The 13,753-nt window shown below is 42.6% G+C and overlaps 1 protein-coding gene across 2 annotated transcripts in view; it reads right to left on the bottom strand.

The window, feature by feature from the left end:
- nrp2b (neuropilin 2b) overlaps positions 1–13,753 on the bottom strand; it is a 101,566-nt gene that overhangs the window by 48,888 nt on the left and 38,925 nt on the right. For both annotated transcript variants that reach the window (XM_080498539.1, XM_080498540.1), the window contains exons 5-7: positions 12,992–13,147; positions 12,725–12,894; positions 7,122–7,277 (exon numbers count right to left, since the gene is read on the bottom strand). In XM_080498539.1, coding sequence (XP_080354665.1) covers positions 7,122–7,277; positions 12,725–12,894; positions 12,992–13,147 — 482 coding nt within the window. The remainder of the gene's footprint in view (positions 1–7,121; positions 7,278–12,724; positions 12,895–12,991; positions 13,148–13,753) is intronic.

Here is a 13,753-nt window from a genome sequence, read left to right on the forward strand (position 1 = left end):
CAAAAGACTTAATGGGATTGTGGGAGCCGACTGTAATTACAAGTATGTGTGAGTGAGTGTGTCTATGTGTGTGTCGGTGTGCAAAAGTGTAATTATAAAGTCTCACGCTTAGGAGTTGGGAGCTTGCGGCTGCTTTCTGATTTCCCATGGCGAACATTGAAACATTTCTGCACCACATGTACACACACTGTCGTGTCTCCAGGACTTTGGGGGATGCTACATTGACTTACATGAAATGCTTAAGACACTCACGTTGATCTCGGACAATAAGCAATTCTTGCCTGAATCTTGACCGTATCTTCACTTTGACCTACAACAGAACTGACTCTGAGGAAACACACATCTACATCTTAATGCGTGAATGTTTACATGATTGGTTCTTGCAATTTGTCCCAAAGAGCACAGCTCATTCTTATCACGTGACCGTGTAAACAGATTTCCACTGCATGGGTAATCCTAGCATTAGTAAGGCTACTCACACACACTCATACACACACACACACACACACTTTGAGGTGTACATGCTGTAAGAGTCTCTCGGTGCACATGTGTGTTTGTGTGAAGGTTTAATATTGTAGCTGAGCCACTGCTGCCCTTTGGCCTCTCAAATGACCTTTCTTATTTCTCACTAACCCACTTTGTTTAGGGTCACCGAACAGAGCTGCAACTCAATCTACTGCTTGATGCAACGTTTCTTTGTCAGTGTTGTAGCTGTTGTTGTTGTTGTCCTTCATGAAAGAATAAATCTTTTCTAAACAACTATCAGCAAACCAATAACATGTTTTAGAAATAACATGACATGATGATTGGCTGCTGTGGCTGGTTGTGAGAGCAGGTTAAATATAAGGTTGCCAGTTCAATTCCCATCTCCACCTGTCCACATTACCAGTGTAAAGCATTTTGTGGACTGCTTATGCGGTGGAAAAGCGCAACCTAAGTGAAATACATTTACCATTAAATGATGTGTTAGTATAGCAGACTTGTGTGTGATTAGCGCCTCATCCCAAGTTCAAGACCAAGTTGGACTTTGCATGTTCTCCCTGTGCATGGGTGGTTGTTTCTGGGTACTTCGGTTTCCTATTTTGCATACAAAATACTAATGTCTTCATTATTCACTAGTAGATCTTGATAATCTCAGCTTTACTTCATCAGACCAGTTTGCTCCACTCTCAGCTGTTGTTATTGTGGCTTCTTCTTGCTGTCATTAAACCAATATTTTTGTGCTGACATCCAGAATGTATAAGATCTTCCTTCAACTAACTGATGCAAGCAGCTGACCTTAATGAGAGTATCATTCATCTGCGTGACCTAAACTATGCCGACAGCTCAGCTGATGAGTAAAACCAACGCTGCAATAATACAGCTGAGTAGATCATGAGGACAGACTTGAGTGAGATAAATATAATTTATATATATATATGTTTTTAGGATTAAAAAAAAAATGCTGCTTATTTTCAAAGATCAAACATGCATATTGTGGGAGGTACTGCCACACTAGCGTTAACCTGTGAGTTTAAATAGGTGACAGAGAAACAAACATCAGATCCCAGGTGATGTTGCTCACAATTATTAACCGATATGTTTTTATTCCTGTAACAGTTCCCAGGCTGCGGCTTTGCAGTGAGAATCCACCAAGAGGAGGTGAAAGGGGATATGTAGTATCCCGTCCCGGAGGTCTTAAACTCCTAAATTCACTGTTAACAGTCTCTGTCTAAAAGGCTTCAATAGCAATCATAATGGACTACACCTGCAACCCAGCTCAGGTTATTAAGTGTGTGCACACCCCCGTGTGTGTGTGTGTGTGTGTGTGTGTGTGTGTGTGTGTGTGTGTGTGTGTGTGTGTGTGTGTGTGTGTGTGTGTGTGTGTGTGTGTGTGTGTGTGTGTGTGTGTGTGTGGTGTTTGTATGCCTGTCTGCATTTGTTAATGGGCCAATGTTTCCACCAACGTTGGAAGAACGAGGGAAGCTGACACCAGGAGCAGAGTGGAGTGAATGGATGCTCACCTATATACCTCTTCCTTCCCCCTGTCTCAATCCTTCTCTTCTTTCAAAAGACTGCATGTGCGTAAGCACACACACACACACACACACACACACACACACACACACACACACACACACACACACACACACACACACACACACACACACACAGCTTCACAAATTACTGTAAGGAACTTCAAAAGGTACTTTTCTTGTCAGTGAAGTTCAGAGGTGAGGGACATGAGGGGAATACCATTTTCTCCATCATTTACACGCACGCACGCACACACACACACACACACACACACACACACACACACACACACACACACACACACACACACACACACACACACACACACACACACACACACACACACACACACACACACCTGCTCCACTGCATAACAATAGAGAATAGTAGCTGATCTTGGTTTGGAGGCAAGTGGCAACTAATCGGATTTAGTGTATAACTACAGAAAAAGCCCATGACAAATGAATATATTCACCTCATGGGATGGTAAAAACAGGTGTGCGTGTGTGTATGTGTGAGTGTGTGTGCCGTGTCGCAGGCCTGCAGGGCCACAGTCAGTCATTCAGGCAGGACCAGTGCAAGCGCGCTGAATTATTCAAATATCCGTGCTGAGTGTGTGTTGTGTGTATGGGTGTGCATCGAGTTATAAAATAGTAAATCCCCCCCCATCTCCTCTCATTCCATCACACAAGGGCGAATGCACACCCATGCACAGTCGTCAGGGAGGCAACCTGTCTTTGACAGTTGAATGTGTGTATGCTGTGAATGCTGTGTGTGTGTGTGTGTATGCTGTGAATGCTGTGTGTGTGTGTGTGTGAGAGAGAGAGAGAGAGAGAGAGAGAGAGAGAGAGAGAGAGAGAGAGAGAGAGAGAGAGAGAGAGAGAGAGAGAGAGAGAGAGAGAGAGAGAGAGAGAGAGAGAGAGAGGGAGATACTAAAACACACTAATCTCAGAGCCCAAATCACATATGGCACCTTGATAATGTCTCTCTCTGTCCCCTTTCTCTCCCCCGGCTTTTCTTTTGTCATTTCTTACAAACTCTTTCCTCCATCTCTCCTTTGACCTCACAGTCCCTTCTGTCATTCCCTCACCTCGCAGCCTTCCTCACTCCACTCTGTCGTTTTATTTTCTTTCCCATTCCTGACATCCTTACAGGCCGTGTTGCTGAGACCTCTGATCTATCCACAGGGATTTGTGGTCAACACCCTTGTCTGCTATTCTCATTACTCTCCCTCTCCTACTTGCCTCTGCTCACCCATCCATCCCTCTTTCTTTTGCTCTGTGAATCCCCTATGAACACTTCTTTTCCTCTCTGTCTGCCTCTTTCCTTCACTCACTTGTTCCCCTATGAACTTTGCGTCTCTCCCTCTCTCCCTCTGGTTTCCACCCCCCCCCCTCCCCGCATTGCTCGGTTTCTCTCTTTTCTCTCTATCAGTTCAACATTTTGCTGTTTTTCTTTCTTTTCTACTGTGTCTTTCCATCACAGTGTCCCTCTCTCTCCCCCTCTCATTCCACCCACGTCTGGCTCCTACATCCTTCTCCCTCCCTCCCTCCCTCCCTCCCTCCATCCTTACATCCATCCATCCTCCCTCCCACAGATTAAAGTGGGAATTGGAGGTTTTGGTCTTGGCTAAAGTCCAGTGTTGTAATGGCCACAGACAGGTCTGCCTGTAGCAATTCAGGAGGGCTACGTAATGACATTTGCACCGAGTCAAGCCTAAATGTACCTCTCCATGAACGCTCAAAAAAAAGGAAGGAAGTGAAACAACATCACCTCTCAAACAAAGACCTCAGGTCACTAAAAGTCTCAGCTTTTTCCTTCTCTTGTGGATACATTTGGATAACCAGCCTGAACAACTTAGTGTTCAGTATTGACTGCTTTCTGTACAGCCTGTGTCTACTGGAGCAGAATGCAAGCAGTAAAATGATCTGCATATTTGATTATGAATAAAGATGACAAAAATGCTTGTGGAGAGACTGAGGAGTAAACATGCACTCATCATTGAAATGTTTCTGCAATTCTATTTGTGTGCAGATCTTGTACTTGGCCTGTTTCACGTCCCCGTTTCCCTACCTACGTAGTAAACTCTGTCAACGGAAGGTAGAAACAAATTTATGTCTAAATATTACTCTCACTCTTCTGTCTGCAAAGTTTCTGTGAGTTAACACATATTCCATATGTCCCATCTGGTTCACAACAGGCCTTTAATGACATTATCAAATACATTACAGATCACACAAATCATCCTGATGTGGTGTGACAGCAATGCCGCCCCTTTGGGCTGGCTCCCAGATGTTTAAACCCAGAGTGTGTGTGTGTGTGTGTGTGTGTGTGTGTGTGTGTGTGTGTGTGTGTGTGTGTGTGTGTGTGTGTGTGTGTGTGTGTGTGTGTGTGTGTGTGTGTGTCAGTGAGTGTGTACACAGTGGTTCCTTTACTGAACGTGACTCATCTGCAACAAATATTGACATATAATGAGGAGAAAGATGTAAGCAAACATAGGTACACATGCTTGCACGTACCATCTATGTTTCTTATGCACACTGGTAATCACATGGTGATTACATGAATGTGTACAGTATCTTGTACTTGAACTTTTCTTTTTCTGCCATACATGTGGCTCTCATTAATTTTTGTCCTCCTTTAATAATGTTTGCTCGTATACCACTAGTTCAATAATTCTACCAGATTAACGATTAACGATTAACACACACACACACACACACACACACACACACACACACACACACACACACACACACACACACACACACACACACACACACACACACACACACACACACATACTTGCATCAAACCGTCACTGTAGCTGAGCACAAGAACTCATTTAAAGCGGCATAAATGTTCCTGTCTGCTTCATGATGACTTTCTCAGAGGCACTGGGGGGAAGGGGGGCAAAATGATGGAGTGTCCGGGGGGGGGGGGGGGGGGGATCAACAGTGGATGCAGGAGGCGGATGAAGATGTGAAGACAGTGAATTGGGAGATGGTGCAGGATGAATTGATGGATGAAGAGGTTTTGAGGGAACTAGTGAAGGCGTGAGTGAATGAAAATGTCAAGAAAGAGATGAATGGATGGATGAACAGTTCAGAGCAGGTTCAACTGGGTAGCAGAAAGAGGCTGGGGGTCTTCTGTGAGCTCCCTCAGCAAAAAGCTACACCTTCTCTCAATGAAGACATTTTGAAATTGGCGAAGGGCTAAATGCTTAAAGACTGATGTGATCCAAGGTCTGCCCGTAATTATAAAAACAATTTCCCTGAATTATCCTGTGAATGCTGACTCAGTATTTCATACTCTCGTACACCACTCTGCCAAAATGTCCTCGCCACTGCTACGGGGTGATTTATACAGCTTCCCAACAGAAAACACACGCTCAAACGTCCACCCTGAAAGATGATAGAGACAGTCTGCATGGCAAGGCCACTGCTGACTGGCTGTCTGAGGTGTGTCAGCTGAGAAGGGACATTAGGCGCCAACATGCTGACACCATTGTTTCAGCATTAGATAAATAACCACCATACATGGCTTTTTGTTCTCCCGGCTCTGACGTCAGTCTTTCGCATTCATCCTTCCCTCGAGCTCCAGCGACCAATAGCACACTACAACATGAAGACCAACTCGAAATACATATCGGGTTAATATCCATAATGCAGCAATGAGATAATCATGCGCTGCAGTGGATTAAACAGAAAGACTGAAAAACCCTGTGATGAACTGCCAGATTAGAACTCAGACTGACACACCAGGAGGCCAAATGGCTCAAATGGCTCAAACTGGTTAGTTTGAATGCATTTGTGCACATCTGTGTGCATGTGTTTTCAACCAAAACTGGTGTTGATTTTATTCTTGCCCCCCCTATTCAAGCACATTCATATGCACTCAAACACTTCTCTGTTGTGTCTGGCTTGGTATTCAGTTCGAAGCGGCTTTCCAGGGTTATGGGGGAATCAAGGGGGATTATGTGTAGTGACACCAACAGCTAACCTCAAAACATTGTCATTAAGCTGTTTTGCATATTGGATTTTCATTATTTCACAGCCTGACACCAATTTGCTATGAAATGTTGAAATGCAGTAACTATGAGTGATGATACAACTGATTTTCAATTTCAATTTTGAAATAAACACATGCACTTTACAGATGCAAACCTGTTCATCCACACTGAAAAATTTTAAATGTCAAAATTACAGACTTTCTGAAATAAAATACCAACAAAAAACTGCCAATTGAGCTCAACAGCTGCAAACATGATTGAAAAAATGGCTTCTCCTGCCTCTCCTCAGTCTTTGCTCTCTCGATTTTTATGTTCTCCACTGTTTTATCCATCTATCATGCCTCTGGAAGTTAGCTGTTGCTCTAAGCCTTATGGGATCTGCAGTTCACAAAGTCATGCCAGATGGTTAGAATGGATCTCCAGTTTCTCTCTCAAACCAGAATCTATGCATCCATTGGAGAGAGTGTGCATGCATTAGCATTGATCGAGAAGCAAAGTTTTATAGCACAAAGCAAGACGTGGCGTTAGACCGCAGGACAAACACGTGTGACCACACAGCACCAGGGAGAGAGGTGGAAAAAGCGGCCGCAACCGCTGGAATGCTCCACTGCTTTAATTGCCGCTCCAACCATTAAGACCCTCGGTGCCGTCAGCCTCATTTCTACCTGGCATCCGTCAGACTGCAACATATCACCGATGACATATCATGGCTTAACACCTCTGAGGGAAACCGCTTAGAAAACAGTCCAATCAGGTCAACGCCAGGCAGAACACTGACCAGAGAGTAACAAAAACCAGATGGGCTGTGTGAACGCATACAATGATGTAAGAAATCACTTGGAGCTAGGAGACATGTGCTGGTTCTGGCTTGGTCATAAACCCTTAAATGAAGCCCGGTGAATGGCAGTGGAACGGCTGTAATTGCAGACACCGGTTGGGCTTGTGGTCAGCTCTTGCTGCACATATTCCATCTCACATTTCTCCAAGCTTCTTCTGTGGCAGTGCATGTCGAGGCATGTGTGGTGCCTGAGATGAAATTTCCCTGGCTGCCTCCAACTGTTTTGTGGTTCCAGCCATGTGTGGCTGTGCCTACCTTATGGTTCTTGCCGTGTCTGTAGACCATCCAGTCCTCCCCATTTGTGCTGACCTCCAGCTTGAAGGAAGTAACATAGTAGGCCTTCTGCGTTTCCTTCGAAATGGCGCCCTGTGTGGCGATGCCTGTCAGCACCTTCAGTGTATGGAGATCCACCTGTAGGAGAAGATTTGACGTTTTATACAACAGACTGAGAAGATGCTCAATATGGATGAAACCATCGAAACACAGTCACTCAAATGGTGAAGTCATGAGTAACTGGAAGGTCAGAAAGTCTCCACTTCCTAGTTAGAACACTGCATTTTAATGGAATAAAACTGGAAGCTTCCAGTGGGAAAGTAGGAAGGTTTGCAAGAGTTCTGAGATGCTACGGTTGGTAAAAGGGGAGAAATGTGCCCACCACAGTCATTTTTTTTGCTCGTGCTAATTTATTATAGCATTCACTCTCATTACTCAAGTAAAGCATAATTACCAGCTGTAAATGTAACTTAGTGTAAGTTGTAGATAGGAGAGGTAGAAGATAAAATGTACTTTCTAATCTTCCTTGGTTGATTTAGGTCATGTCATGCCTGTTTCTAATTATGTCAACTGGGAGATGGGATCTATACAACTGTTAACTATCTCAGTAGCCAGCTGCATGACCACAACAACAGTCCGAACCCTCATTTTCCAAGACTGCAATGAAAACCAAGAACATAAATCATCAGATATTTGTATATAGTTACCACTTGAAAGAAAGTTTCTTCACCGTGGCAATTATTATGCGTCTGTTTATAGAAAATCTTCTAAACTTTCTTAATCTACCCAGAAACAAATTGCAAAACCAATCTTTAACTTGTAAAAGAGTGAAAATAGACAAAAAGAGAATTTACATCCATTTCTCACCTTCACCACTCTCCTTCTCTCTGTTTCTATCCTCTATGTGTCTCTCTCCTGGCAGATCGATAGTAACGACCCGGGGCTCATTTTAATTTCCTCCCATACAATAGCTATAATCACCTCCCCATCCTGATTGTGGATGCTACGCTACGTGTCTGGCATGCTGCTCACTTGTGTTGCATTATACATGGACAGCACTGTGCTCGATTCAAACTCCTCAATTTCAAGGTCCCTCAAGTAAAACCACATTTGTCTTGCTCAAGAAAGCCCAAAGTGAGTAAACCAAGTAGAATAATGCAGCAATATTGATAAGGATGGCCATTTCAAAATGTAAAAAAAGTTCCTAGATCATCTCAACATGCAAAAGAGCATAAATAATTTATTTTTGACTTAGACAATCCTAATAATATATATCAAAAGTAAAGTGGATTATTATACTGTAATGAAAACATGCAATGTGGATAACTGAAAATTAAATACAGTATTTATATCTGTATATAAATACATTTGTTCATATATATTAGATGAGTTAACTTTTCTCCGATGAGCAGAGAGCACCTGCACATATCTAACATAGATTTTTAAGCTCTTTCTATTTAAGACAGATGGATAGAGGGCGAGAGATGAGGAAGGTGCTGCTGTAGGTTATAACATTTATTCTCCCCCATTGGAGCTGTTGAAACCTGTAGATTAATCAGAACTTGTTGTGTGTGCACGTGTGTGTGTGAGAACTGTATGTCCCACTGGGGTATACTACAAAACACCGGGGGAGGTAAAATGCTGCGTTTGTTATCTGTCAGCAAGACAGGTGTTTTAGATTACTTCCAACACACACACACACACACACACACACACACACACACACACACACACATACACACACACACACACACACACACACACACACACACACACACACACACACACACACACACACACACACACACACACACACACACACACACACACACACACACACACACACACACACACACACACACACACAGGTCTGGGCTAGCAGGGCCAGACAGAGATCCACCACGACAACTAATCGATAGCCCGGAACTGAGAAGAGGAACAGATGAGAAAAAAAGGAGGGGGTAAGGAATGAGGGAGAAAGAAGGAAGGAGCTGAAGAATGAAGAATGAAGGGGTGAAAGGGTGAGAGAGAGAGAGAGAGAGAGAGAGAGAGAGAGAGAGAGAGAGAGAGAGAGAGAGAGAGAGAGAGAGAGAGAGAGAGAGAGAGAGAGAGAGAGAGAGAGAGAGAGAGAGAGAGAGAGAGAGAGAGAGAGATGCTAAGTGAGCTTTCCCAGGCAAGGTTCCTCATCAATCACAGAGCTGTTAGAATAACGGAGCCACCAGCACTCGCATCATCAATCTGCACCACACCTTGCTGGGCCAGGGCCGCGAGTACAGAATAGAATAGAATAGAATAGAATAGAATAGAATAGAATAAACATGCACACACATGCACAAACACAGTTATAAGACACCACAAAGTGTGAGATACAAGGAGGGGCATGTTGGCATTTATGACAGCTGCTTGTCAGGATAGAAGCCCGTGCTTGTACCACGCACGCACGCACACACGCTGCCCCCACCCTCTCGGGTGTTAATGTAGAGGAACAGCTGAGAGCCTCTGAGGAGCACAACGAGGACAACACCACACCACTGACCGGACAAAGACAACAGAAGCAAGATAGAAGCTGCCAAACTGTGAAGTTTAAAGCTCAATTTTGGTACACATAATTACAAATGATTACAAATGAAAACATCTATAGCTTTCCAAGAGTTGGGGAAGAAGCTAATATATCTCAGAGTTAGGAAAATTTGAGTTTGATTTGTCTGATGCCGACTGTTTTCTGTCACCTCCTTCTGAAAGCAGCTTGGAGGGCGCAAGCTGTCAGCCATATGAAGTAAGACGGAAGGAAGTGTGAGAGAAATGGGACCTTGGCCTCATGCAGCCTTTTGGACGTAGTCCCTTCCTGTGCTTCTCTGGGCCAGACTCTGGCCATGGTAGATGCCTGAACTACTGCTTCCATTCCACATCTGTCTCTGACTATCTGTGATTGTGACATTCAGCCTCCGGATAATTACAGACGCCACGTTAGAACAAGACGTGAAGGATTGCTATCTGGAGCAAGCCACTCACACTTTTCTCATTTTTTTACCGTGAGCTTACCGGCATTGTTGACATACCATGGGTTAGTGAAGCTTTGTGAACAGAAAATGTCCAAAACCAAAAATGTCTGGTTTTATGCAGAACATGATAAGGTTAAATATGGAGAGTCATGTGTCGCAACAAATAATGTAGTAATTAGAACCTTTTTGATGCAATAAAGGCCTGAATGTAATAAGTTGCAGACATTTGAACCATCATGATGTCATGATGTCATTATGATTGTGCCAATAGTGAAAATTAAAAAAAAGAAATCTTTAGAAAATGTAATACCACAGCAAATAATGTAATAATATATAAATAGGGCTGCATTTTGTTTTTTTAAAAAAAGCTTTTCTGCTGGTTTTGTGCAGTTTTCAAGTCCACAATAATCATGTTCATTCATTGAGGATAAATACTCTGCAACACTCTCTGATGGTTGTAAAAACTATTTTACTAATATATTAAATTACTGACAATGTATTACATTATTGGTTTATTGCATTAAGAATGGCTGAGATGATCACTGCATTGGCTACCATTACATTATGGGTTTACAGTGGTGTGTAAGTGAAATTGTGTTGTGAAATCATGTCAGCAAATAGAATGAGATTGTTGAAGGTGAAGTACATAAGTTTTAACTCATGCCACTGTTGTGCACAGTGTGGTGGAGAGGAAGCGCTGTAATTAATGTCTCATTTGTCCTCAGTTCAACTCTGAAAGCTTTTTTAGTTCACTTCAAGTAAACAGTCATCACCGCACTGTATGAGAGAGCGACAATACATGATGAATTAGGATTAGGCTGGTAACTTCAGCTGACATTGTAGCATTGAAACACTTTTTAGGTCAAGTCATCACAGTTTTCTTTAATTATCTACATTAGTTTTGACTAATGGAAGACAAAGCATATATTTCATCTTGAGGGGAACTTGGGGAGCCGCAATAGATTTATGAGGTGAATGTTTGAGATTGAAAAATTCCATATTTTTGAGATATTTCACAATGTTTGTGAAAGTGCTGGAAGATATTTTTATCAAAGGTTGACAAAAAACAGATATGAAGTGCCTGTGTTTTCTGGTTAGCTGCAGGAAAAGCTAAGTATCTAATCTAAAGCCCACTCCAAAGTGAACCCGCCTCCCGGTGAAGGTTCTTGACCCTCGACTTAAGAAAAACACCCTCGAAGCTAAAGATTTTAAGGCTACCAGAAGCGGACAACCAACAAGATAATTTGTTGTTTACAGGATGTGTCGGACTAGAAAGTGCTTCTCCACACGTTCCCTTTCCCCTCTCACCCAGACTGCCTCATAACTCAAGCTCAGCGTGGGGATGGCACAAAGTTGGCACTGTGGAGCGAACAGAGGAAACAATGCCTTACCCCGGCATCGAGCCGCTAAACCCCGCTATCGCCACACCTCCTACTCACACTTTATCTCCCTCTCTTTCTCTCACGCACACATGCACACTGTCTCAAATATATCTGCGGTGGAGTTATTATGTGTGACTTGTCAACACAAGGAAACATATAGAGTTGGAAGTGCAACTTGTTTTAGTTTAGCTATAGAAAAGTCAGATTTATTTTAAAAGCAAGTGAACTCTCATTGAAGAAATCCTCCTTTGCAGGTTTGAGCTTTCATTTTTATTGTAGCTCTTTTTCAGTAAAAAAATAATCATCAATTAAATATTAATGGAACGTTTTTTCACATCAAATCAGCATCAAAAGTCATATGTTTGGCCACTCATTCTGAGTGTTTCATAATTTGACATCCAATTGAGAACCATAGTTGAAATATTTATATTGTGATATATTTGAAACTTGTTGTGGTGTCTCTTTTGGAAAAACAATAGTAGCGTTATCTTGGAATATTGGCTGAAACTGGTAGTTATAAAACAGGCCAGTGAAAATGTCAATCAGCCTCTTGAAATCAGACTTTTTTTTTTTTTTGCCAACTTCCCCATGTATCTAAAGTAAAACACTTCTTGATATGTGTTGACTTACAAAAGGCAATTCATGCTTTTATCAACATGACATTAGATTAAACTCCAGCTCCATACGCATGTTGTCCTAAACACTGCTGCTTTCTTTTTAACGATCACTTCCAGACGTGAACATAATACTCTCGTGCCTCAGCCTCACTGTTGGCTTCCAGTTTGTTTGACAATAGATTTTAGGCACTTACTGCTTGTTTTGAAAGCCATTCGTGGCCTTGGCCCACCTTACTTAACCAAGATGTTAAGTCTATGTGAACATAACAGGCTGCTGCAATCATTGGATCAGCTGATGCTGGTTGTCTCAAGGTCAAGATAGAAACCCTGAGCTGAACGTGCACTCACAGTCAAATTCTGGAACAAATTACCTCCAAAAATGTTCATTGCTTCCGACAGAGAGCCTTTCAAATCCAAGCCCAAGATATAATTATTTAGATTGGCTTTGATCATGTATTTTTCCCTTATTACAGATACACGTAAATACAGATGTACACATATAAACTTATAGATAAACAAAAGCCAGTAAAAATACAAAAGTATGTCATCAAGAAACAAACTTTCCTTTAAACAGAGAGTCGTACCTGTATGTACTCTCTGTTGCTGTCTTCATTGGGCGTCCATGCGTTGTCGTTGTAATTGAGCCGGGCCTGACGCGGCAGCCAGCGATCGTCGTAAAAACTGGACGAAGCTGTGATCTGGTCATCTGTGATCTTTCCTGACTCCATACCAAAGGCATTACTACAGTGGAAAGCTACAGGAGAACAGGAGGAGGAGGAGGAGGACAGAGTTAAAACAATTGTAACATTTATTGAAAAAACTAATCCCCCACTCAAAAAGCTTTGACTTACTCTCACTGACTTCCTTGTGCGTCATGTTGTATCGAGCCGAGAAGCCATCTTTGGCCACAGCCATGTCCGTGTGGAAGGACAGAGAGAGAATCCCAGTGGAAGACTGGATCTCAGGAGGCACCCTGGTCCCGCAGTATCGACCAATCAGAGGACCAACTTTAAATCAAACAAGATCATTAGATTAGACGGCAATCCAACAAAAATATGTCAGCAAATTTGTCTTTGTTTCTGGTTTCCACTGATGAAATATTGTTGACTGTGCTGGTCAAAAAAACTCTTCCAGGTGACATGTTTATCACTCCTATCATTCCCCTATGAATCCACTTGTATCTTGTTTGTCTTTATCCACAACTCATTGCATTGTTTACTCGCTCGTCCTGCAGCTGCTCATCACTCCACCTCCACATGTCACCACCCCATTCCCTTTATCTATCATCTCTATCTCAATCTCCACACTGGACATGCTTTACAATGTGTGTGTGTGTGTGTGTGTGTGTGTGTATATATATATAAATAACACCCGCACACACACATACGGGTGTATGTTTGTGTGTGTAAATCTAAACTTAAGTAATTCCTCTACTGTCTTCTTCTCTAATACCACAACTTGTATATGTCAACACAAACAGATGAGTGTGATTTAGAGCCTAAGGGTGTGGGTGTGTGTGTGTGTGTGTGTGTGTGCGTGTGTGCGCTATGGTAGAAGATAGTAGATTTATCCAGCTACTCCCTCCTGCTCCTGACTTACACACATAGAGATAC

Source organism: Blennius ocellaris, assembly GCF_963422515.1.
Source record: "Blennius ocellaris genome assembly, chromosome: 6".
In the NCBI taxonomy this organism is placed as follows: Eukaryota; Metazoa; Chordata; class Actinopteri; order Blenniiformes; family Blenniidae; genus Blennius; species Blennius ocellaris.